At 45.5% G+C, this 27,563-nt stretch overlaps 1 protein-coding gene across 1 annotated transcript; it reads right to left on the bottom strand.

The window, feature by feature from the left end:
* Window positions 1–695: 695 nt before the first annotated feature.
* DERA (deoxyribose-phosphate aldolase) lies at window positions 696–26,884 on the bottom strand. Its single transcript, XM_040435261.1, has 9 exons — window positions 26,770–26,884; window positions 25,462–25,559; window positions 25,226–25,373; window positions 22,672–22,767; window positions 14,149–14,283; window positions 11,540–11,668; window positions 4,646–4,758; window positions 1,331–1,480; window positions 696–1,135 (listed from the first exon to the last, which is right to left on the bottom strand). Exons 1-9 carry the CDS (start codon window positions 26,798–26,800, stop codon window positions 1,079–1,081), a joined length of 957 nt encoding a protein of 318 aa, XP_040291195.1. The 5' UTR covers window positions 26,801–26,884; the 3' UTR covers window positions 696–1,078.
* Window positions 26,885–27,563: the final 679 nt, after the last annotated feature.

Below are 27,563 nucleotides of genomic sequence, written 5' to 3'. Positions count from 1 at the left end.
ATTTCTACAATGGAGAACAGGTATCAAGGCCGCTGGAATCCCAACATGATGGGGGACTACTGCTGGTTTTTGCAGCGGGAAAATATGACCGTTCACAAACGCAAAAGCAGATGCCTGAAGCACTTTTAACAGCACTGGGCCTTGCTCAAGTACGACTTTTAAACTGAAAAATGAGACTTTTGGAAATTTTGTTATTTCATTACATTTTCATACACTGTGTACTACGCAAACTCTGATGTAGATCAGGTAATTGTTGGAGTAAAACTCGTTCTGTTCAAAATTCTTCAATGCTTCCCAAGTGCTCATTTAGGCACACTTATGCATAGCAAAATTTTGTGACGTGTCACAACAATTCTGACTTCGGATTTGTAATCAGCACACTCGATTTACTATAGGACAAATGGTTTTTGCCCAGTAGCAGATGAAGTGTTTTTTTGTTGCGTGGTGTAATGTCTCCTGTGCATGGATTAAACAGGTCAGATGCAGATAGCTGGATTGTAACGTGATGTTAGATACTGGAGTCTACCAGTGTTTCACCAGCTCCAGAGATTATCACAGGACATCTACAAGAATCTGTTCATTATTCTGATGCCAATCTTTGTGAACATAGACTGTTCCGCTGTGTCAGCTCTGCTGCATGGAAGAGTTCCAATACCAGACAAAGAATGAAACATTAACATACAAGGCAGAATGGGACAGAGATTATACATTTATTCAGAGTTCATGGCATGTTTTGGATACACATGGGAGTCCCCCATCTGCAGCAGATGCCTCATACTTCTGTGCCAGAGGACCTGAAGGGTCAGTCTCCCTGGTAATGCCTCCAGCTGTAGTCTGGCCTTACCTCTCCAAGTAGAAGGTGGAGCCCCCAAGTAAATGGGGCATTGAAAATAGTGGAGGCTGACAGTAATAGAATGACAATATGGGAAGCTCCATGTGGAGCAGACTGAAGAACGGAGCATTGTGCCCCTGCATCCTTCAAGCTTATCATCTTCATGGGAGGGAAAGCTTGCAGTCACATCTTTCATCTAAAATGGGAAGAAACTTTTGAGGTGAGATTTACTAGGATAAGAAGGTCTCAGGCCATTGGTAGGTCATGGTGGGCAGCGTAACGTCCAGTCACATGATGATAAATCTGTAACAGAATTTACAGGTCTGTTAGAAGATGAGGCACTCATAACATAGCAACCTCAATAAGATCCTGATACTCATACACCCTAATAATATTTATTACAAGTTATGTCTATAGCACCCACATATACCAGTGCACAGACTATCACTCCTATCCTTGAGTTGGCAGTCTCATCCTAGCGCAACCTGTCACACTCACCTGTCTCTCAATATCACTTAACAGAGTACTGGCCCCAATGCGGAACAGGTGGGGTGTCAGCCAGTCATCACCCAATTCTTCCTTAATCAACGACAGCCAGACCAGTGCTTCCTTTGCACTACGGATCCCTCCAGCAGGTTTGAATCCAACCTAATAGACAACATTCATGAAATTGAGAGCAGCAGCGGGCAGGGAGCAGTGTCTGGCGTTATGTAATGCAGCATTGTTCTCACGGTACACAGGCGCAACAAACGTGGAGCCATAAGGGGGTCAGGTTTATGGTTGATAAAGGATACTTAAAGGGGTTGTCTCACTTCAGCAAATAGCATTTATTATGTAGAGGAAGTTAATACAAGGCACTGACTAATGTATTGTGATTGTCTATATTGCTTCCTATGCTGGTTGGATTCATTTTTCATCATATTATACACTGCTCGTTTCCATGGTTGCGACCACCCTGTAATCCAGAAGTGGTGGTCGTGCTTGCACACTATTGAAAAAAAGCACCAACCTATGTGATCTTCCACAGTTCAGGCCACCAGAGAGGCAGGCGCTTTTTCCTACAGTGAGCAAGCATGACCACTGCTGCTGGATTGCAGGGTGGTCGAAACCATGGAATTGAGCAATTTATAATGGAAAAATGAATCCAGCCAGCAAAGGAGACATATGGATAATAACAATACATTAGTAAGTGCCTTGTATTAACTTCCTCTACATCAGACCTGGGCAAACTACGGCCCGCGGGCCGTATACGGCCCGGCGGACCTTTTAATCCGGCCCCCGGGCGGAGCCAGAGGCGTGCCAAGCAACGATACCCCTCCTCCGCGAATGAAGAGGACTTCCGACTCGGCGTGCTGCGTGTGGCATGGCGCGGTGGCAGGGAGGCAGCGTCAGCGGCAGTACTGTCTAGGTAAGACACAGCAGGGGGGGGGGGTGCCTCGTGCGAGCCGTACCCGGGACCCGGCCGGCCGCAATTATTCCCTTCTCTGTAACAGCGCAGCGCCCGCGGCTCTCATAGTATCGGCTGTGACTGTCTGACACTGACAGTCACAGAGCCGACAAGCATGAAGCTGCGGCCGCCTCCCCCTGTGCTGTGTGTAGTCAGTGTGACTAACACATGGCTGATCATCTCTGAGCATTACGTTTCTAAAGGCAAGGGGGGGGGGAGGGGTGTGTACTATTGTAAGGGGGGGGGGGGTGTTCTGTATATGATGGGGGGGCCGGGGGGGTGTTCTGTACACAAGGGGACAATGGCTGGATTCACAGGGGACAATGGCTGGATTCACAGGGGACAATGGCTGGATTCACAGTGGGACAATTGCTGGATTCACAGGGGGACAATGGCTGGATTCACAGGGGGACAATGGCTGGATTCACAGGGGGACAATGGCTGGATTCACAGGGGACAATGGCTGGATTCACAGGGGGACAATGGCTGGATTCACAGGGGACAATGGCTGGATTCACAGGGGACAATGGCTGGATTCACATGGGGACAATGGCTGGATTCACATGGGGACAATGGCTGGATTCACAGGGGACAATGGCTGGATTCACAGGGGACAATGGCTGGATTCACAGGGGGACAATGGCTTTCACTAATATGAGTCACAAATAGTGAAAAATGTTCATTGTTTTGGGAAATTTTGTTTAATAAATTTAAATTTTTTTCTTGTAAGGCAACCTCACTTTTTCATTGTTTAACTATAACAAGTACTCGTACCAGTTGTCCAACAATGATATTTACTGCTTTTTATAAAGAAATACAATTGATTTTATGCAGTATTGAGTTTAGCCTTTTGGCCCGGCCCTCCAAAATATTTTCAGTTTCTCATGTGGCCCCATCGAAAAAATAATTGCCCACCCCTGCTCTACATGATAAATGCCATTTTAATTTCGGAATGCAGATGTATTTATTGTAATCTCTGAACACGATTAGAAGGGGCGGCCATCTTGCCCGAGTTGTTAGAAGGCATTAAGGAAATTGCTTTATGGCAGCCCCATGGTCCATAGACACAATGGTCAGGAGGGGACCTCGTTGACTTCTATGGGAGAGTTTTCTAGGCATGCTCTGTGCCCTGTGCAGAGGGCATTGTAAAGAATAGATGAGCTTTGACAATCACCTATTGCGAATGGTGAATCCTGTCTTATCTGTTATTCTAATCCAGCCTGTAATGATATCATCTCGTGTATAGATAAGCAGGTAAATGCAGTTCGGTAAAAGTTTTTTTACAGTAGAAATTATTTTTGAAGTTATTACCCAAAGTCTCGCGAGACTTCTAAGTAATAACTTCGGCCCATAGGAGCCAATACAGTCTAATACTGTACGGAGAGCTCGCTCCGTACAGTATTCTATTGAAGTTTTATGCGAATCGACTTCGGATGTTTCATGCAAAGTCGATTGGCTCATCCCTAGTGGTAACGTATGTAAAAGTGGCCAGTTTAGCTTTATAAAGGAGGTGGCCAGGCAGGGAAACTTTTTGTTTTAAGAGGGGACATATCCTAATCTTCACCCGTCCGGACCCTCTGATATGAGCATTAGAGCAGTTCATGCTCCGATGCTCTCCTTTGCCCTGCGCTGAATCGCGCAGAGCAAAGGCATTTTTTTTTTAGATACGGTGACAAACCAGGCTCTCCATGGGGACTGCTAGGCGGAGGCTTCTGCCTAGCAGAGAGCCCAGTGACTTTACTGGCACTAATGGGCAGGCTTTGGCGCTGTGCTAGTCTGTATAACAGCTAGGACAGCGCTAAAGCCCGCCCTTCAGAGCCGGTAACGTCACGGGAAACACTGCTGGGCACAAGCCTCCGCCAAGCAGTGTGCCAAAGTAAACAAAGAAGCCCTTGCGCCCTGCAATATACAGCGCAGGGCAAGGGAGATCATTGGACCATGAAATGCTCCGATGCTCATATCAGAGGGGTGAAGATGGGAATATGTCCAGGTCCCTTTAACACTCATCATCCCAAGAAAGCAGATATTGTGATGTGGACTACAGTATTTTGCTGTGGAATATTTGTGTAAGGCAGAAATTGCAGCACTGAGGTAACAGTGAGGTTATGGGGCCCACAGCAGTTAAAAGCACTGCTGTGCAACTCTGCAACTGTCATTGCTGTGCAGGCGATCATCAATGGTGGCTGATGGCAGAGATGACGTCGCTTACAACCATGCTCACATGGGACAATTCAACCTCAGGGTGATGAAAATCAACTTCATGACTGCACAAAACAGACATGTCCAGGAGAAAGAATGACAGGTCTTCCAATCTCAGGTCACTCCATTCTGCAGTAGGTACAGACAACATCCAATACACCATTCACCTTGATGCCGGTTTTCCAGTAGAAATCCCGGATCGCCCGCACCATTACCAAGGCCACCGGGTAAGTAGCATTGACAGACTCCTTCCCTGTCGACGTCTTAATGAAGTCAGATCCTGAAATAGAGGAAAACTTTATATTTTCTCTATGTCGGTGTCTTAAAGTTTAATATGGAGACCCAAGGTGACATGAGCCATCAGCATACAGGGTTTATATAGAAGGTCAACCAACCAGAGATGGCATCAAACACAACACCAAGGAGGGCATTAAACATGGCTTATCTCTTAGCAACAATGTTTATCCAATGGATTTCTATGAGGTTGGAGTCCTAGGCTGAAGTGGGGGGAAAGGTGTGCAGATATGGATCTACATGAAATGTAAAGCTGGCACCAGAGGAAATGTGTCTAACTTGTCTACTGTAAGAGCAGTAACAATATGAAGCCCTCTTATGTACGAGCCGTCACACTATGGAACCTATAGTGTAAGAGCAGTCACACTATGGACCCCTCTACTGTAAGAGCCGTCACACTATGGAACCTCTAGTGTAAGAGCAGTCACACTATGGACCCCTCTACTGTAAGAGCCGTCACACTATGGAACCTCTAGTGTAAGAGCAGTCACACTATGGACCCCTCTACTGTAAGAGCCGTCACACTATGGACCCATCTACTGTAAGAGCAGTCACACTATGGACCCCTCTACTGTAAGAGCAGTCACACTATGGACCCTCTACTGTAAGAGCAGTCACACTATGGACCCTCTACTGTAAGAGCAGTCACACTATGGACCCCTCTAGTGTAAGAGCAGTCACACTATGGACCTCTAGTGTAAGAGCAGTCACACTATGGACCCCTCTAATGTAAGAGCAGTCACACTATGGAACCTCTACTGTAAGAGCAGTCACACTATGGACCCTCTGCTGTAAGAGCAGTCACACTATGGAACCTCTACTGTAAGATCAGTCACACTATGGACCCCTCTACTGTAAGAACAGTCGCACTATGGAACCTCTAGTGTAAGAGCAGTCACACTATGGATCCTCTACTGTAAGAGCCGTCACACTATGGACCCCTCTACTGTAAGAGCAGTCACACTATGGACCTTCTATTGCAAGAGCAGTCACACTATGGACCCCTCAACTGTAAGAGCAGTCAGGACTATGGAACCTCTACTGTAAGAGCAGTCACACTATGGACCCTCTACTGTAAGAGCAGTAATACTATGGAACCTCTACTGTAAGAGCAGTCACACTATGGACCCCTCTACTGTAAGAGCAGTCACACTATGGACCTCTCTACTGTAAGAGCAGTCACACTATGGACCCCTCTACTGTAAGAGCAGTCACACTATGGAATCTCCACTGTAAGAGCAGTCACACTATGGATCCTCTAGTGTAAGAGCAGTCACACTATGGAGCTCTTTACTGTAAGAGCAGTCACATTATGGAGCTACTGTAATAGCAGTCCCTAGACAATGGACATGGTCACTACTTCAAGGATTTATTCTAGAATAAAATTTTCTCCTAAAATGAGGACAATGGTTTCCTTTCTTGTGGGTATGATTTTCCTCCCTCCGGATTAGCCCTGCAGCATTATGAGGTGGACTGGCGTATTTTTCAACCCTTGCTACGGTGAGGAACAGAAGTATTTGAACACCATGCGATTTTGCAAGTTCTCCCACTTAGAAATCATGGAGGGGTCTGAAAATTCCCACTCAGAGACAATTTAAAAAACAAATTCAGGAAATCATATTGTATGATTTTTAAAGAATTTGTCTTGCACTGCTGAACATAAGTATTTGAACACCTGAGAAACAGCAAGAATTCTGGCTCTCAAAGATCTGTTACTGTGCCTTAAAAAGTCCACCTCTACTCCACTCATTAATCTAACTTAGTAGCACCTGTCTGAGCTCTTTAAAGACCCCTGTCCACCCCACAGTCAGTCAGATGCCAACTGCTACCATGGGCAAGACCAAAGAGCTGTCAAGGTTCTGGAGTGGCCTAGCCAGTCTCCAGACCTAAATCCAATAGAACATCTTTGGAGGGAGCTGAAACTCCGTGTTGCTCAGCAACAGCCCCGAAACCTGACAGATCTAGAGGAGATCTGTATGGAGGAGTGGGCCAAAGTCCCTGTTGCAGTGTGTGCAAGCCTGGTCAAGAACTACAGGAAACGTTTGACCTCTGTAATTGCAAACAAAGGCTTCTGTACCAAATATTAACACTGATTTTCTCAGGTGTTCAAATACTTACAAACCATTAGGCCCCTGTTTGAGCGAATACGGGAGCATCTTGGTTCAATTAGGACAGGTCGAGGTTCACCCCGCCTGATCGACCATGTCCGTTCGGCCCACAATGGTGATCCATCCAGCCTCTCTTTTGCTGGGATTGAGGCGGTGGGACCCATCCCACGGGGTGGGGATCGCCACCGCCTTTTGCTGCAGCGGGAGGCTCGATGGATCATCAGAACGGGTGCCATGGGACCACAAGGCCTGAACGACAAAAATGACATGGCTGTCTTTTTCTAATGTCCTGTCGCTCCCTTGTGTCAGGATACCAAGGGGTTTTGCTAGTGTTCACTGATCATGCCATAATACTCTTGTCCGTTGCCCTTTGTGATTGCGTTCCACGTTCCTCCCCTTGTTCTGGCTTCCCAATACAGTAGGGCATTAAATAAATTTCCCTCCCCGTGCCCCCACTCCCTGATAGGGGCATAGCCCTCAGCTTCATTTAGTGTAAGGGAAATAGCATTTATACATCACCTAGAGTTGCATCTCCTTGTACTTTCTAGCACTTGCCTGTACGCTAATGTAATTTGTCTCCTCCAGTATTTGATAATGTGTTGCTTTATGTTGCTTTAGTGCCCTGTGGCATGTACGTAATGTTGCAATGCTCCCTTTCTGTATCTCTTACAGCGCGCACCTGGGGAGCGTCGATGGTCGTCATGGTGATTACCTACGGTCGCCCTTAAATGCACGTCGGTGCGCTTGTACGTCAGTAGCGGTCCGAGGAAGCGCGATCCTGCACGAAACGGCCGTCACCGGCTGTCCACACCTGGGCCGTCCCGCTCCCCAGCCTGTGCAGCTGATGCTACCCTGCTAGTCAGCAATAAAGCTCTATTGAAGACTCGACCTTGGCGAGTGCCGCGCATCTTTTACCTACCTTCCACGTTCAAATACTTATGTTCAGCAGTGCAAGACAAATACATTCTTTAAAAATCATACAATGTGATTTCCTATTTTTTTTAATTCTCTCTCTCAGAGTGGGAATGCACCTAACCTACAATGTGAATTTCAGACCCCTCCATGATTTCTAAGTGGGAGAACTTGCAAATTCGCAGGGTGTTCAAATACTTCTGTTCCTCACTGTATATTACTCATCCTGCCCCAGCATAGCGAGGGGTGGCTGGATTTTGGTGCCCATCTCCCACGTACTGCAGTACTTTGACATCTTTGAGAGATGACATACTGGGTTAATTGCTGGGCACATTGAGGGGTGTAGCTGTCTCCCCCACACACATGTAATTAGCGGCAGACAATGACTGGCGCTTCCATTACACAACAGCTGCCCCTGTGTACGGCTTCTAATCAATTTGGTCAAACAGAATGACTTTTAATCAGCTGTTGATAAAAATAGAAGCTGAAATGTTAATTCTAATGGATGAAGCTTTAGAATCCATCGCGCCCGATTCTCCCGTGAATTTAATGACTATTCAGCAACTCATTACCGCTCCGAACAAGATGAACATTTTCCAGTTCATTAAAGAAATGTTCTATGTATTTTTGCATTGTCCTCGTGATTCGTTACAGGGAGTCTTAATTACAGGATAATGGATAATGGTTATTAAATGCAGCTCCATTCATCGGCGAGACGGTGGAGAGGGCGCAATAAAATTACTACCTTCAAAGATTAACCGATCAAATTATTATTCAATTCGCAAAATCTTTTTTAGACTTTGTGGTAACGAGAGGAGATTAAAGTCTTACATTAGAAGCCATAGCTGATCTTACAAGGAGCCCCTATCAAAAACCATTAGAAAACAATGGTCATATCACAATGGTAGAAGGAACGCAAATATGCAGACATGGTCGGATTAACCTGCATTCATATATACATTATATAGAGATACAATGGGAGAATTCTAGCCACAAGGCTGCAAACCCTCAGCCAGAAGAATATAATAGGGTCAATCTAACCATCACCCTCATCAAGCTCTTATCAACATATCATTTCCATCATCACATATCTGATATCATCTACACTGATCATTATCAAAATGTCATCCTCATCTACCCATTATCAATCCATCATCATGTATCTGCTATCATCCTCATCAATCCTCACCATTTACCTGTTATCATTCTTAACAGATCATCTTGAAAACCTACCTGTCATCATCAACCCATCATCATCATGATCGTCAACACATCCTTATCACCATCAATCTGTCATCAAGCCATCATCCTCAACCCTTTCTTATATTCAGCTCATCATCACCAGCTGTTTTCATCAACCTATCCTCCTCATCATCCCATACTGCTAATCATGCTCATCATCAACCCAGCACCCTAAACCTCTCACTTTCAACCTGTCATTATCCTATAATCATCATTAAGCCAACATAATTATCTACCTGTTATCATCTACCAATCATCATCATCAACTCACCTAACCATCATCTTACTAATATGTCCTACCCATCATCATTATTTGTCATCATGCTCATCATCTACACAACATTATGATCATCTACACGTTATCATCCTCATCTGTCCATTATCAAACTTCTCTGCTTGACATAATCATCAACCCATCATCTATCAGTCATCACACTCACCATCTATCCATCATCACCCTCCTCCCCATCATCTATACTTTCAATATCATTATAACCTACCTGCCACCATAATATACCTATCACTCTGTCTTCACCAACCCATCATCATTCTCAATTGCATCTACCTGTTACTATCCTGAGCCCATTTCAGTCGTTACTATTACATACCAGTCATCACCCTCATCTACCGCACAGTTTTATCCTCATCATCCTAATCTACCTGTTACCATCAGCATGGATTTTCTCATTGCCTCATGTTCTCCTATTTACTAAGAGGAGAACATACCTGATTATGTTGCTTCTTATTTACTCACCATAGTCTAGAAGGAAGAAAGATGGAGCTAGGTCTTCATCAGATACAACAATAAAGCAATCTACTTTAGTCTATCATATCTTCATGTCCTGTGCGGGGGAATACAATCTTTTTTCCTGTTATCAGTTATTTTGGACACAACCTACTGCTCTTTGTTATCAGCCAATTCCCACTTGGCATAGGCTGTCTGTAGGACAGTTGAGGAACCCAAACCCATTACACATTGGGCAAAGGCTGACTTTAGGACAGTTGAGTGCGGTCTATCGCACCCCGTTATCATCCATTTACATTGTACGTGGAACTTTTAATCTTAAACCGTTGGCCAAATTATCAATAAAAAAAAAAAATATATACTTACCTGCCACTCTGCCATCTCTCCAATCCTCGTCACTGGGGTTTGTTTGATCGGCTGCAGTGATAATGTGCCCGTACACTTGACATGACCATGACAACCAACCTCTGGCCTCAGTGATCATATGCTGTGGAGACCAGCGATTGGCTGCAGTGGTGTCCGAGATATATGGACACATCATGGCTGCACTGATGGAGTGGATCAGAGCATTGAGAAGCGGACAGGTATTTTAGCCTCATACATAACATACTTCCTATTGGCTGATTACGACATAAAATATTTCGAACTCACATTACCATCCAGCATCGAAAGGTAAATAGGACTTCTCTTCATTTTTTTTCTACCATAGTCCATTAAAATGAAAAAAATTGATGGGCCTGGTCAACCCCTATAACTATTATGACCCATAAATTATAGTAACATGACAGATGGCATTATACCTGTCAATTCGTCAATGGTTGGTTGAAATCATTAGTCACATCACAGCCGTTGGATAAATCCATCTCATCGATGGACAATACAGAACTGGATAGACAAGTGACGACTTCAGAAGCTTTCCAGCCTATTGTGATAACCACACAGACGTCATTAGACCTGAATGGAAGCACTTTCAAGGCTCCAGCCCTCAGCTCTATAGACATGTGGAGATCGGAATGATGAAATCCCGCACAGCAGCAACAAACTAAGAAAGCCATCGCCACCTGGTGTACAGAATAAGGAACTGCGACCAACCTTCTGTGCCGGATTATGGATCGTCATGGATTTATTCAGGGGTTGTCTATAATTAAATTGAGAGTTCAGTTTTTTCCCCAATAACTGTAACATCTCCTTCCATGTGTCTGGTCTTGAGCTCTGCCCCTTTCCCTTGAATACCAGACACGTGAATAGCAGTGATGTTGATTCCATGAGCGCCTTTTTTTCTCCTCTTCCACAGCCTCCTTGAGGGTGGTACAGTCATTTAAAGTCATGGCTGTGATGGATTTTTTGCTTGGGCTAATACCATATAGTGTCTCTGTACTGTTAAAAACTTTTGATATGTCCTAGTGACAATTAAACAAGGTGTCTCCCCTTGCGCTGAAAACGACCTCAACAGATAGTCAATGAGCCTGTCTCCTGATCCCATCTTTTAAGAGCGCACAGCCATCTCTCGATGAGTAAGCCCAAACTGTTCTATTATGTGCACCTCAGAGACATCAGTGTTACAATAGATTGGTGTTACAAGAGACTGGCCATGACCCGTATGAGAGTGACCCTAACGCAAACAGACCAGGGGTGATCACGTCCTGTTAGTTGTTATTCTGGGTTCCATCATGCCACCTTTCCCTTCTTCATGGTCCATGATGTTCCCTACTGGTTTAGTTTCTGTAATAAAAGAGTTGAAGAGAAAGGCCAGCACATACCTGCCATCATGGCAACTAGGCTGGCCTTGTATACGTTGGTGAGGGAGCCGAGCTCTCCAGTGCCAAGGATAGTTTTCATATGTGCCTCTCCACATGCCTCACGGAACATTCGGATCTCCTCATACAGTTCTAGGGAGAAAGACATAAAGATGATGAATTCATGAGGACTATACCAATGTCTGCTGACCGACACAAAATTAGCACAAAAAGTCTGTCCAAAAGCATGGAGAGAAGGAAGGGCACATAACAGTCCACAGTTAGAGTAAGTTGAGACACCCATATTCACGAACCCAATTCTTACATCAATGTTTCTGTAGCCGCAGACAATGAATGTAATCACAACATGATAATGATGTAAAGGGTGAGGTCACCACTACAGGAAACTTCCCCCTTCTATACACATCTGTTGTACAGGAAGGGACACTCCTTGCGCTGTACTGCCATGATGACATCATCAGATCCCACTCTGATGTCATCACTGCCTACTGTGATCAAGTAGTGATAGACAAAGTAGCAGGAACTGTTCAGTTCTTTAATTATAGGAGTAATCCCATCAGGAAAACCCTTGATCCCATGCCCTATTTCATCACAGAGAAGAAGTTTCAATGGTTCTGCGGTCGAGCATCAGCAGTACTCCATGGTCACCATCAGTTGTATAGACTTTGAATGAAACAACAGTAAACATGTTCAGCTACAGCTCTACCCAAACTCCTCACCATGGTCATGCAGTGAAGAGAAACGGGGACCACGGTAGCCCTGTTCTTGTGATATGTTACGGTTCCCAGTGGTGAAGTTGTGGACAGGAAAAAAAACATTATTTGTGAGACAACTCTGGGTACAGGTCATTAATATCTGATCCGTGGGGGTCCAGCTCCTGGCACCCCTTCTGATCAGCTGTTTGAAGAGGCCACAGGGCTCACGTAGCTTCTTCCAAGGCCAGTGATGTCACAATAATCAGTCACATGGCCTAGGCACAGCTCAGTCTCATTAAAATGAATAGGGCTGGACGGAAATATCAAGCACAGTGCTAAACAATGTGCTGCAGCCTCTTTAAACAGCTCATCGACCGGGGTGCCAGGTGTTGGACCCTCACCAAACACATTTTGATGACCTCCCGCAGGTTGCCACAGTTGACCAACCCCTGCTGGGAGTCTCTAACAAGCCCCTTGACATTTTGTTATTCCTACTCTACTTTTCATAGTCCAAGTTAGAAAGCAGCAGCTTCACCTCATAGCCTATAGTAAAGAGATGAGTTAGACATGAGGGGGCCCTATTCTTTTATTCTTAATCTCATTTCTAGACACCCCGATGCTGCAAGCGATTATAAGGAGGGAATCGCTCATCCTCAATGCAGGACAGCAGAGCGCCTGCGGCAGATCGCTATTACACAGTGTGATCTGTGACTGTCAAATCCAAATCTTTCAGCATGCTGAAAGATCTGGACTGCCCGATGAACAAGCGCTTCCTCATTCATTGGGCATTTGGGAATGCTCATTACCAATCATGAGGCATAAAATCTGGCAGTCTAATAGGTTCACATCTGCGTCATGAACTCCGCCACTCTAATTTGGTAACTGTATCCGGCATATACACTGGCATATGGCCAGACAAAAAAAAAAAAAAATACTACATGCAGCATTTTTTTCTCTGGTCACTGTATCTGGCATATACATGTTGGTCCCCACCGGATCCCATTGTAGTGAATGGGGATCCAGCAGAGCATGGTGGTATCTGGCTATGCCGGATACAGTGAACTCTGGCAGTCTGTTCCTGTGCCGGAACAGACTGCCGGAGTTCACAGTGCAGATGTGAATGCGGCCTAAGAAGAAAATTTAAGTGGAGGTCCTTGTCATGAGTGCTGCGCTTTATTCCAGTGTTGAGACATCAGTGGGGAAGCCACAAGACTCTAAGGAGAAAAGCCGCTCTGATTACAACATTTCCTGCAGCTGTGTGGTTCAGAGCAGTCATAAATGGACTGGTGGATCCAAAACACAGCAGTTTGTTATCGTGGGGACACCAGCCAGAAGCATTTCTCATGGAAGGCTGAAACTTCACCCTCTGAACAGGAAAAATAAAACGTAATCACACGGTGCAGTGAAAGAGTTCCCTCCAAGTCCGTGGTCAGACAGACATGTTTCGAGCCAGCAGGCTCTTAGTCATGATGATTAAGAGCCGGCTGGTTCGAAACATGTCGGTCTGACCAGGGACTTGGAGGGACCTCTTTCACTGCACCGTGTGTACGTTTGGAATTTTCAATGAAGAACATGCAAGATTTTATCCCCTTTGTGCTGGAAATCTGTTTATCTGAAAGAATAGGATATGCTCTATTTTCTTGCGGAGCTGCGGACCACACTTGCGGACGTGTGAAGGGAGCCTAAAAGGTAAAGTGTCAAAACATGCTACAAATTACACGTTGCCACCAGCAACAAGCATGCACGGTGTCACGGTCCACTAACACCAGACCATGACACAGCCGTGACACCATTATAATTAATGAAAGATATTTGGGAATATATTTATAATAAAGTAATAATGAAGTATTTTCATTTTCTTAATTCCCGGTGAACCCCTTCAAGTAAAGATTCAAAAAACAGGACAAGAAGAAGCACCTTTCCAACGTCCAGCCAGTGCCAGGGTCCTGTTTATCACTATGTCAATCTCTGAGGCTCCATCGTCCACAGCCATCCTGACCTCTTCCAGCCGAGTTTTCAGGGGGGTCTGACCTGCAGGAAATCCTGTAGCCACTGTGGAAACAAAGGGGGGGGGGGATTTAACATGAGGTGGATATTTGAAGTCTCTTATTACTTACCTTTGCTGTTATACCTGCAATCTACACATGTCTAGACCATATATACTATTTACAGTTGAAAGAAAAAGTATGTGAACCCTTTGGAATGATATGGATTTCTGCACAAATTGGTCATAAAATGTGATATGATCTTTATCTAAGTCACAACAATAGATGAGATTGGAGGTGTTGGTTACAGCTGCCCTGCCCTATAAAAAAAAAAAAAAACACACACCAGTTCTGGGTTTTCTTTTCACAAGAAGCATTGCCTGATGTAATGGTGCCTAGCACAAAAGAGCTCTCAGAAGACCTACGATTAAGAATGGTTGACTTGCATAAAGCTGGAAAGGGTTATAAAAGTATCTCCAAAAGCCTTGCTGTTCATCAGTCCACGGTAAGACAAATTGTCTATAAATGGAGAAAGTTCAGCACTGCTGCTACTCTCCCTAGGAGTGGCCGTCCTGTAAAGATGACTGCAAGAGCACAGCGCAGACTGCTCAATGAGGTGAAGAAGAATCCTAGAGTGTCAGCTAAAGACTTACAAAAGTCTCTGGCATATGCTAACATCCCTGTTAGCGAATCTACGATAGGTAGAACAATAAACAAGAATGGATTTCATGGGAGGATACCACAGAGGAAGCCACTGCTGTCCAAAAAACATTGCTGCACGTTTACAGTTTGCACAAGAGCACCTGGATGTTCCACAGCAGTACTGGCAAAATATTCTGTGGACAGATGAAACCAAAGTTGAGTTGTTTGGAAGAAACACACAACACTATGTGTGGAGAAAAAGAGGACCAGCACACCAACATCAAAACCTCATACCAACTGTGAAGTATGGTGGTGGGGGCATCATGGTTTGGGGCGGCTTTGCTGCGTCAGGGCCTGGACAGATTGCTATCATCGAAGGAAAAATTTATTCCCAAGTTTATCAAGACATTTTGCAGGAGAACTTAAGGCCATCTGTCCACCAGCTGAAGCTCAACAGAAGATGGGTGTTGCCACAGGACAACGACCCAAAGTATAGAAGTAAATAAACAACAGAATGGCTTAAACAGAAGAAAATACGCCTTCTGGAGAGGTCCAGTCAGAGTCCTGACCTCAACCCGATTGAGATGCTGTGGCATGACCTCAAGAAAGCGATTCACACCAGACATCCCAAGAATATTGCTGAACTGAAACAGTTCTGTAAAGAGGAATGGTCAAGAATTACTCCTGACCATTGTGCACGTCTGATCTGCAACTACAGGAAACGTTTTGTTGAAATTATTGCTGCCAAAGGAGGTTCAACCAGTTATTAAATCCAAGGGTTCACATACCTTTTCCACCTGCACTGTGAATGTTTACATGGTGTGTTCAATAAAAACATGGTAACATTTAATTCTATAGTTTAAGCAGACTGTGATGGTCTATTGTTGTGACTTAGATGAAGATCAGATCACATTTTATGACCAATTTGTGCAGAAATCCGTAGCTTTCCAAAGGGTTCACATACTTTTTCTTGCAACTGTATGTATGTCACAAATGCTCAGGACCGCTGCACTTTTCTTGTTGATGTTATTCATCTTTTTAATTAATTTCTGTGTTAATAAAGAATTTTACACTATGCATAAAGAATTCTATACTGTGCATATTTGGGCTATAACGACTCATTTGTTCTTTTTCTATTTTATGCCTCATTTAGCAAATGTTGCATGTCGCACTTTTGTCTAGAAAAGCTCCTCCAGTTTTCCTACTCCACCCTCTGTCTGGAGTGAGATTTTGATTTTATTTTGGAACTTTTAAAAAAAAAGTGATAAATCTGGAGTGAAACTCATTAACATAGCTAACCACGGCCACTCCCCCATACATATATTTTAAAACTGGAGTGAGTGTTGTAAAAAGGCAAAAAGTTACTTATTTTTTAAGCAAGTAACCTCAAAAAGTCGCAAAAGTCTCACATTGTGGAATGAAGTCAGTAACATGCATCAACCACTGCCAGCACTGCAACCACTGGCACGCCTCAACCATCAGCACTACAGCCACAGACTCCTCAACTACCACCATCACTACAACCATCGACAACACCTCAACTACTGCCAGCACTGCAACCACAATACACCTCAAATACCACCGACACATCTCAACTACCACCAGTACTGCAACCACTGACTCATCAACTACCACCGACACATCTCAGGTACTAGTACCACAAAGCACAAGTGCCAGTTGCCACCATCACAATTTAACGTCAAACCCCTGAGCCACGGAGGATTTTTCGTTTTCAGGTTTTCCTTTTTCCACTCCATGCCTTTCCAGAGCCATCATTTCTTTTATTTCTCCATTCACGTAGCAGTGTGAGGGCTTGTTTTTTGTGGGACAAGTTTTACTTTTTAATGGCACCATTTAATATTGCATAGGATGTAGTGGGAAGCTGGAATTTTTTTTTCCAAAAGGGGTGGAATTGGAAAAATAAAAATAAAAATTAAATTCCACCACAGTTTTAGGTCTTGTTTTTACAGCGTTTCCCATGTGGTAAACTGACCCATGACCTTCATTCTCTGGGTCAATACAATTACCACGATGCCACGTTTACAGTTAGGTCCATATATATTTGGACAGAGACAACATTTTTCTAATTTTTGTTCTGTACATTACTACAATGGATTTTGAACAAAACAATTCAGATGCAGTTGAAGTTCAGACTTTTAGCTTTAATTCAGTGAGTTGAACAAAATGATTGCATAAAAATGTGACGAACTAAAAGGATTTTTTAAACTCAATCCCTTCATTTCAGGAGCTCAAAAGTAATAGGACAAATTAAATAATTGTAAATAAAATGTTAATGTCTAATACTTGGTTGAAAACCCTTTGTTGGCAATGACTGAACTCGTGGACATCCGCGGACGCTGAGTTTCCTCCTTCTTAATGCTCTGCCAGGCCTTTACTGCAGCGGTTTCCAGTTGCTGTTTGTTTTTGGGCCTTTCTGTCTGAAGTTTAGTCTTTAACAAATGAAATGCTCTATTGGGTTCAGATCAGGTGACTGACTTGGCTATTCAAGAATATTCCACTTCTTCGCTGTAATAAACTCCTGGGTTGCTTTGGCTTTATGTTTTGGGTCATTGTCCATCTGTATTATGAAACGCTGACCAATCAGTTTGGCTGGATTTGAGCACACAGTATGTCTCTGAAAACCCCAGAATTCATCCGGCTGCTTCTGTCCTGTGTCCCATCATCAATAAATACTAGGGACCCAGTGCCACTGGCAGCCACGCATGCCCAAAAGCCATCACACTGCCTCCGCCGCGTTTTACAGATGATGTGGTAGGCTTTGGATGATGAGCTGTACCATGCCTTCGCCATACTTTTTTCTTTCCATCATTCTGGTAGAGGTTGATCCTGGTTTCATCTGTCCAAAGAATGTTCTTCCAGAAGTGTGCTGTTTTTTTTTTTTAGCAAAGTCCAATCTAGCCTTCCTATTCTTGAGGCTTATGAGTGGCTTGCACCGTGCAGTGAACCCTTTTTATTACTTTCATGCAGTCTCCTCTTTATGGTAGATTTGGATATTGATACACCTATATCCTGGAGAGTGTTGTTCACTTGGTTGGCTGTTGTGAAGGGATTTCTCTTCACCATGGTAATTATTCTGCGATCATCCACCACTGTTGTCTTCCGTGGGCGTCCAGGTCTTTTTGCATTGTTGAGGTCACCAGTGCTTTCTTTCTCAGGATGTACCAAACTGTAGATTTTGCCACTCCTAATATAGTGTAGCAATTTCTCAGATGGGTTTTTTCTGTTTTCGCAGATAAAGCATGGCTTGTTTCACCTGCATGGAGCTCCTTTGACCGCATGTTTACTTCTCAGCAAAATCTTCAAAATGCAAGCACCACAACTCAGATCAACTCCAGGCCTTTTATGTGCTTAATTGAGAATGAAATAATAAAGGAATTGCCCACACCTGCCCATGAAACAGCCTTTGAGTCAATGGTCCGATTACTTTTGGTCCCTTTAAAAACAGGGTGTCACAAGTAAAGGAGCTGAATTTTAATGCGGATACCCTCAAAGAAACCTAAAAGTCTGGGTTTTATGTCTATGTCCATTATATAACTATAAGGCTACTTTAACACTCGTGTTGGATCTATCATGGATCTGTCATGGATCTGCACAGACGGATCCGTTCATATAATGCATCCGTTAAGAACGGATCCGTTTGTATTACCTTTAACATGGTCAAGACGGATCCGTCTTGAACACCATTGAAAGTCAATGGGAGACGGATCCGTTTTCTATTGTGCCAGATTGTGTCATAGAAAACGGATCCGTCCCCATTGACTTACATTGTGTGTCAGGACGGATCCGTTTGGCTCAGTTTGGTCAGACGGACACCAAAACGCTGCAAGCAACGTTTTGGTACTAGCCTCCAAAGCGGAATGGAGACGGAACGGAGGCAAACTGATGCATTCTGTGCGGATCCTTTTCTATTCAGAATGCATTAGGGCAAAACTGATCCGTTTTGGACCAATTGTGAGAGCCCTGAAACGGATCTCACAAACGGAAAGCCAAAACGCCAGTGTGAAAGTAGCCTAACTTATGTTTTAAGAAACAGGTAATAAAAACAAAATTTGTGTCAGTGTCCAAATATATATGGACCTAAATGTATATAGTTTGGGCATTTTGGCATTAGCAATATCCGTGATGTATACGTTTTTTATAGTTTATTTTTATCTTAATACTGGGAAAAGGGTGGCGATTTGAATTTAAATTTTTTTTTTAATATTTTTAAAAACATTTTTTTTTACTTATTACTTTTTCTAAGCCCCCCTTCCCACCAGTAGACTAGAATAAGTGATCTTCATTGGCACAGCAAGTCGATTCGCATAAAACTTTGTTAGAATACTGTACAGAGCGAGCACTCCGTACAGTATTACAATGTATTCGGTCCTATGAGCCAAAGTTATTACTTTGTGAAGTCTTTCTACTGTAAAAAAACTTTTACCAAACTCTGCTGTCTGAAATAGCAGAAACCTGGGGGCAACGGCACACCCGCTTTGCTTGCAAGCAGGCTTCATATTTAAAATCGATGACTTCTGCAGTCGTCTAAGGGTTAAAGTGACCCTCCAGTCCGAGGTTAAACGTTGATTATGCCCAGCCAATGTATAGTAAGCATGCCTGCTGTCTACTACTATATGCCCAGTGGGGAAGATTTATCATGAGGAGAAATTTGCAAGTCATTTTAGCTGTAATGTTTGCCAAACTCATCAAATGTTTCACAATGTTTGATAAATTTGGTGCATCTTTAAAGGGAACCTGTCACCTGGATTTAGTGCATAGATCTGGGGACATGGGCTGCTAGATGGCCACTAGCTCATCTGCAGTACCCAGTCCCCACAGCTCTCTGCTCTTTTATTGTGTTAAAAAAACTTTTTGATTAATATGCAAATGACCCGATATGTGTCCTGTGTCCGGAGATGAGTCAAGCGGAAAGGAGCCCAGCACCGCCCCGCGTCCTCAGAATCTCCTCCTTGCTGGCTGACGTCACAGAGCTGGAGCGCCGAAATCTCGCGATGCGCGAGCTAGCGCATGCGCAGTGTCGGCATGTTCATTCCCTGTGCTGGCATCAGCACAGGGAACGAACTGCGCATGCGCTAGCTCGCGCATCGTGAGATTTCGGCGCTCCAGCTCTGTGACGTCAGCCAGCAAGGAGATTCGGAGGACGCGGGGCGGTGCTGGGCTCCTTTCCGCTTGACTCATCTCCGGTTCATTTGCATATTGATCAAAAAGGTTTTTTAACACAATAAAAGCGCAGAGAGCTGTGGGGACTGGGTATTGCAGATGTGCTAGCGGCCATCTAGCAGCCCATGTCCCCAGCTCTATGCACAAAATCCAGGTGACTGGTTCCCTTTAAGTCCAACACTTCTGTCTTGCGCTCATGTTGCTCCATTTTCTGTAAGACTGAGAATTTCTGAGACATTTTAAAATGTTTTAGGTGATAAATCTGGCTTAAATAGGTTGTCCAGGATTGAACTATTGATGGCCTATCTGCGGGGGTCCGACACCCTGCAGATTATACTTTGTGTAGTGAAAAGAGCCGATTACTGCAGCGCTGCGCCCATTCACTTCAGAGGGTGAAGCCCTGCAGTTATCAGCTCTGTCCACTACACGATAACAGATAATCTGCGGGGGGGCTGGGTGTCGGACCCCCACCAATCTGATGTTCATAGCCTATCCTGAGGATAGGCCATCAATAGTAATATTCTGGACAAGCCCTTTTTAATCAGCTCAACAGGCTGATCGCACCCACTTCTCAAAACTAAAGTGAGTAGTGGAAAAATAGTAAATATCGCAAAATGTTTTAGCAGAATTCTGCAGAGCAGGGCGTGCTAAGTTCCACCATTGTGCTATGGAAGAAGGACACACTCCCCCTGGGGAGATCCTAGTACCCGTGTGATCAGTCTGTATGGGAGGAGTCCGGCTCCAGGCTGTGCTGCCAGAGGAGAGTCACGGCAATGTCCTAATAAGCAGGTGATAGAGATGTGCGCTTCATGAACCTGAGAAACGCACAACTGTGCTGCTATACACAGCTCTGCACCGCATGCTAGATACATGCACCGCTCTGTACCGTGTGCTAGATACGTGCACCGCTCTGCACCGTGTGCTAGATACGTGCACAGCTCTGCACCGTGTGCTAGATACGTACACAGCTCTGCACAGTGTGCTAGATACATACACCGCTCTGCACAGTGTGCTAGATACATACACAGCTCTGCACCGTGTGCTAGATACATACACAGCTCTGCACAGTGTGCTAGATACATGCACCGCTCTGCACAGTGTGCTAGATACATACACAGCTCTGCACCGTGTGCTAGATACATACACAGCTCTGCACAGTGTGCTAGATACATACACAGGTCTGCACAGTGTGCTAGATACATACACAGGTCTGCACAGTGTGCTAGATACATACACAGGTCTGCACCGTGTGCTAGATACATACACCGCTCTGCACCGTGTGCTAGATACATACACCGCTCTGCACCAGGTGCTAGATACATACACCGCTCTGCACCGTGTGCTAGATACATACACCGCTCTGCACCGTGTGCTAGATACATACACCGCTCTGCACCGTGTGCTAGATACATACACCGCTCTGCACCGTGTGCTAGATACATACACCGCTCTGCACCGTGTGCTAGATACATACACCGCTCTGCACCGTGTGCTAGATACATACACCGCTCTGCACCGTGTGCTAGATACATACACAGCTCTGCACCGCGTGCTAGATACATACACAGCTCTGCACCGCGTGCTAGATACATACACAGCTCTGCACCGCGTGCTAGATACATACACAGCTCTGCACCGCGTGCTAGATACATACACAGCTCTGCACCGCGTGCTAGATACATACACAGCTCTGCACCGCGTGCTAGATACATACACAGCTCTGCACCGTGTGCTAGATACATGCACAGCTCTGCACCGTGTGCTAGATACATACACAGCTGTGCCCCGTATGTTATCTACACACACACACACACACAAAGCTCTGCACTGTATACTTTATACACATATTTACACTGCATATACACCAGCCCACCTTTAAAAAGCTGTATATACACACACACACACACACACACACACAGCACTGCATAAAGCATACAGTGCAGAGCTGTGTGTGAAACATACAATGCAGAGCTGTACATATAACCGACACCACAACAGCCACTGCCATTACAGATACTACAACTACCTGCTGCCCTGTCATCACTGGCAACCACCAGCCCTGCCTTCACCAACATTGTAACCACCACCAGCCCTGCCATCTCCAATACTGCAACCACCAACAGCCCTGCCATCAGACACCACAACTACCACCAGCCCTGCCATTATCAACACTACAGCTACCACCACCCCTGCTATTACCGACACCACAACTACCACCAGCCCTGCCATTATCAACACTACAGCTACCACCACACCTGCTATTACCGACACCACAACTACCACCAGCCCTGCCATTATCAACACTACAGCTACCACCACACCTGCTATTACTGACACCTCAACTACCACCAGCCGTGCCACCACCGACACCTCAACTACCACCAGCCGTGCCACCACCGACACCACAACTACCACCAGCCGTGCCATCACCGACACCACAACTACCACCAGCCGTGCCATCACCGACACCACAACTACCACCAGCCTTGCTCCCACTGACACCACAATTAACACCAGCCCTGCCATCACCGACACTGTAACCACCATCGCCACAGAAACCACAATTATCTCTATCACAACCAACAGCACTGCAGACACCTGAGGCTCCTTCTTGCACCTCCATGACACTTACCTGATGCCACCGGTATGTGACAACCAGCATCCTTCAGTGCTTTCACCGTGTCCTTTACCCTCGCAGGATAGACACACACAGCGCCGGTCAGAATATCTGCAGAAAACAAGTTAAAAATTAGACATTCCCAACCAGGTAGTAGAAATGCCAGAGAAGTAGCAGCTAGTGATCTTCACAGTGCACAGTCATACCCCTCCCAATGCCCGCACTCAACCTGAGCAGTAAAATCTTACCTCACCTGACCACTCTAATGTCATTATATTGCCCCAAAGCAGTGAATATGTAAAATGGAGCATCTGTATAAAAAAGAGTTGTTCATATGTCTCCTCCTGTTCAGTGCTTACAGCTCCTGTGCAGACCTATGTGTCCCTGTGCATCTGCCCCCCTACTCGGTGACTTACATTTGGTAGATTAATAAGTGTGTTACAATGGTAACACAGGTCTGCATAGGGGCTGTAAACACTAAACGACAGGATATCTTTTATCTAAACTGCTTGCAAAGTTGCTTCAGTTTTCACTTTAGACGAGATTTAAAGGGGGAACCCGTCATCAATTTTATCCTGAACTCACCGAGCGCGGCATAAAGTAGGGACAGATGCACTGATTTCAGCGGTTTGTCATTCATGAGCTAAAGGTAAGTGGTTCCCGAGAACCAGCATCATAATTAGGGATGAGCGAATTTCATGTTATGAAATTCGCTAGCGCTTCGTTTGGTAACAGCAGAATTGCGTTTATGGATTCCGTTACCACGGACCATAATGCAATTCTATAATGGAATGTATAACGGAATGCCTTTAGAGCCATTCCGTTATTCCTTCCGGCATAATAGAAGTCTTTGGGCTGCAAAATGGATCCGTCCCGTTTCCGTTATGCAGGCCTTAGACTTCTATTATGACAGAATGAATAACGGAATGGCTCTAAAGGCATTCCGTTATACATTCCATTATAGAGTTGCATTATGGTCCGTGGTAACGGAATCCATAAACGCAATTCTGCTGTTACCACCAAACGAAGCGCTAGCGAATTTCATAACATGAAATTTGCTCATCCCTAATCATAATCATTGCATCACAGGCCTTAGAAAGTGTCAAATCTACCTGAGAAGAGTCAGAGTCAGGGCTTGTTCACGTTTTTGTATTTTGCGGTCCACAAATAGCAGTTCCGCAAAACACTGTGTGCCTTCCGCAATTTGTGAAACGGACGGCCCTTTATAGAAATGCCTATTCTTATCAGCAAAACGGACAAGTTATAGGACACGAATCATAATTTTTGTGGGGCCACGGAACGGAGCAACGGATGCGGACAGCCCACAGAGTGCTGTCCGCATCTTTTGCGGCCCAATTAAAGTGAATGGGGCTGCACCCGAGCCACAAAAAATGCGGCTCGGATGCGGAACCAAACCACGGTCGTGTGAACGAGCCCTTAAGATGCATTTACACGAGCTAATAATGGTCCAGATTATGAGGAACGACTGTTCGTTCCTAACAATCTGCCCGTGTAAACATATCGCATTTCACTTGTTCTTCAGGTGATCCTGTAGTTCATGCAGACACCACCGATCATGGCTTCTGGCCGGCAGATCTTGTGCCCAGAAACCATGATTCTGTATGAGGACGAGGAACAGTGAAGGAGATCGCTGCATGTAAATGTCTCCTTTACTGATAGAGCAGGCGACTGTTGGGAAGGACCGCTTCTGTCCTGACAGGCAGCTGCAGAATCACCCCGTGTAAATCCAGCCTTATCCATAAGCTCCTGCTCTCCCACCGTCTGCTGATGAGTGACAGTTCTCTCCTAGGGAGAAAAGTAAGGAGAAGATGGTCAGTCATCAGCAGATGGACAGGGAAAGCAGGAGCTTAGGACTAACCATGACTCTTCTCAGGTAGATTTGACTCTTTTCCAGGCCTGGGCTGCAATGGATATGATGCTGGTTCTCAGCAACCACTTACTATTAGCTCATGAGTGACACACCGCTGAACTGTGAGTGAGGGCAGCATAAAAGTGATGACAGGTTCCCTTTAATCCTCTCCCAGACCTGCTGCGATGTCACGTCATCACTGGCCCGGTGGCTCCCGATTATTCATCTCAGTATAAGGCCTCATGCACACGGCAGTTGATCGGCTGTTCCGTGTATTGGGGACCGCAATTTGCAGTCCCCAATGCACGGGCAACATCCATACAGATTCAGCAGACAGACCCAGACCCATTCAACTTGAATAGGTCTGTGGTCCGTCTGCACTGCAAAAAAGTAGCGCATGCACTACTTTTTTGCAGTGTGGAGGCACAGAGAGAAACCCCACGGAAGCAATCTGTGGTGTTTCCGTGAGGTTGTGCATCGGACCTTCCAGACTGCGGGCCCATTCAAGTGAATGGGTCCGCACCTATGATGCAGTTTGCACACCGCCGGTGGCCGCATATTGCTGATGTGCTGTTTGCATGCCGCAATACGGGCAAGGCCGTGTGCATGAGGCGTAACACTGTGCGGTGGACATGGTGAATCTAACCAGAATACCGCCTTCCTACTGAGACACAGATGGTATGGCTGTAGTTTCCGTACCTGAGTCGTCCATCTTGATGCTCCGCAGGAGGTCATCTCTGATGGGATGCTTGGCTTTGAAGCAGAGGCGGTGGACATTGGAAGGAGTGTCATCTCCAGACAGGGTGGTGAGATCGATGCAGGTGACGGCTCTCAGCAGCCAGGCTGCCTACACAAGAGATTCACACACAAAGGGTTAATCAATGTCACTAGCGCCCCCCTGGGGTTACCCCTGCTGGGATGTCCCCACTTCTCACCTGCCAGTCCTTCTTCACGGTTCTACGGCTCTGAATCTGCTCTGCTCGTCTCAGGACAGCCGGCTGATTGACCACTACTCGTGAGATCCACCCAAGATCTTGAAATATGCAAAGTCACGGGGTTAAAAAAGATCCACACCCTCGAGGTCAAACCCCCCCCTCAGCCCTTATATCAGGACGGATCCCCTGGGGAATCCTATTTCAATCATGTAATGAGACGGCCACGCTCACCATACCCACAGTATTCACATTGACCAGTCACAAGGTAACTCCCCCACCGGGGTCTAATGTACAGAATGTGATCATCATGAGGAGGGCAGCGTGACCCCGAGCCCAGAGATAATGAGAGTAAACAGGCCGTGACTGGCTCCATGCACTCGGATGATGGGAGTAGGTATGTGATTTCCTCAGTAAAGTTACTTTCTATGATGGCAGTAGAGGTGTGATCTCTTCAGTAACGGTACTCTCAGGCTGAGGATTTTCATGCAGCGTTGTACAATACCAGCAAAGTGGTCAATCTCATCAACATGTTGTGCGCAAAAACTGCAGCGCGAATCGACCTGGAGCGGAACTGAGATCTGCAGCGTGAATTGCGGTTTTCCTCTATAGAGTTCACCTTTTGCAATGGAGAGGGTGAAATCCACAGCAAAAACCGCACGTAGTACATACGGTACATTGCGGTATCTGCTGGGGAACAGCAGACTTTTCCTCTGTATTTTCAGGCCCGTGCAGACATGGTCTAACAGTATGTGAAATGCTGCAGATTTTCTGCAGTACAGAGACCCCACACCAACGACCGTGTTTTTTTGGTGCAAATTTCGTGGCAGAAATGTTGCCGATTTGACACCTATTTCACCATTTTCATTGGAAAGGGTAAATCCGCAATGGACACGGTGTGGAATTAAAATCTGCACTGCAGGAGAGTTTCCTCTGTGGATGACAATTGGGCCCGTTCACATGGCGGAACTCGCTGCTGGAATTTTGGTGCGAACACTGCGCCAGTTCCGCAGGCAGGCGTCTGCCTATTGTTTTCAATGGTAGGCAGTGCTACAGTTAGTGGTCCGCTCACTGCTTAGCTCCATTCAAACAGGTGATTCAAAGTGGACAACAGTGTGAGTGACTGCACTGGTAATGTACAACCCTGCAGATCCGCAGCATTGCAGTCACGTGTGAACACAGCCTGACACAATGGCAGGAGATGTGCAATCTCTTCAGTAACGTTACTTTCCATTTTACCAAAAGTAACTCTGCACTACAACTCCCAAAGAAACGACCTTAAACTACTGCACTCATCATCCACCGTCTTACCCAGTTCACAACCAGGGTTCCTGGAGGACATCGTGCTGCTCCTTACTGGTTACTAGAGACGGAGAACATTTCCGGTTGTCTCTGGCCGCTGTCACCTCAGGCCCGCCCCCTGCCGTCACGTGACCGCGCACTCCCCCTGGAGGTAGTCAATCAACAAGGCCCAGTCATGTCACGTGACCTCGTGTACTCCGCCGCCCTCCGGGCGTAGATGTCGCCCGCTCAGATACCCGACCCCGGGTGTTCTAATCAGGGGCCAGGCTGTGTAACACACCGGGGGTACAGTACTGCTCCCGGAGAGGAGGGGGGGAAGAAAAAAATAAAACCATGTCCTATTCTTGCATTAGGGACAAGCACAGGTCTGTTCTACCACAAAAGTATTTTTCTTCTGTTTCAATTACGTTTTGTTTTTTTTACAGGTCCTTATACGTTTTTTTGTTGCAAATCCGTGATTTGTGGACTGCAAAATAAATCCAGTCGTGTGCATGAGCCCTAATGCTAAACCGTTCCATAAAACGGGGAACACAAACGACAGGTATCCGCAATTTCCAAACCAGGCCACGGTCGTAGGCATGAGCCCCGAGTGAATAACCTGTGTGCATACGTCCCAACACAGGGCCTTAGACGGTTAAAGTGTCACCTGGAATACGCATATTATACCGCCAGCATTACCTAAGTGTGTGTCTTCGCTGTACAAAGCGCCAAAAGTCAGAAAAAAAAACAAAAAAAAAACACCGTTATTTCCCTGCCTGAGCCGTGTTAATTAGGGTCTTGAAGCGAGAAAGCCGCTGCCCCCT

The sequence above is a fragment of the Bufo bufo genome, chromosome 1, assembly GCF_905171765.1.
Source record: "Bufo bufo chromosome 1, aBufBuf1.1, whole genome shotgun sequence".
Taxonomy (NCBI): domain Eukaryota; kingdom Metazoa; phylum Chordata; class Amphibia; order Anura; family Bufonidae; genus Bufo; species Bufo bufo.
This window is presented reverse-complemented; position numbering and strand designations above follow the sequence as displayed.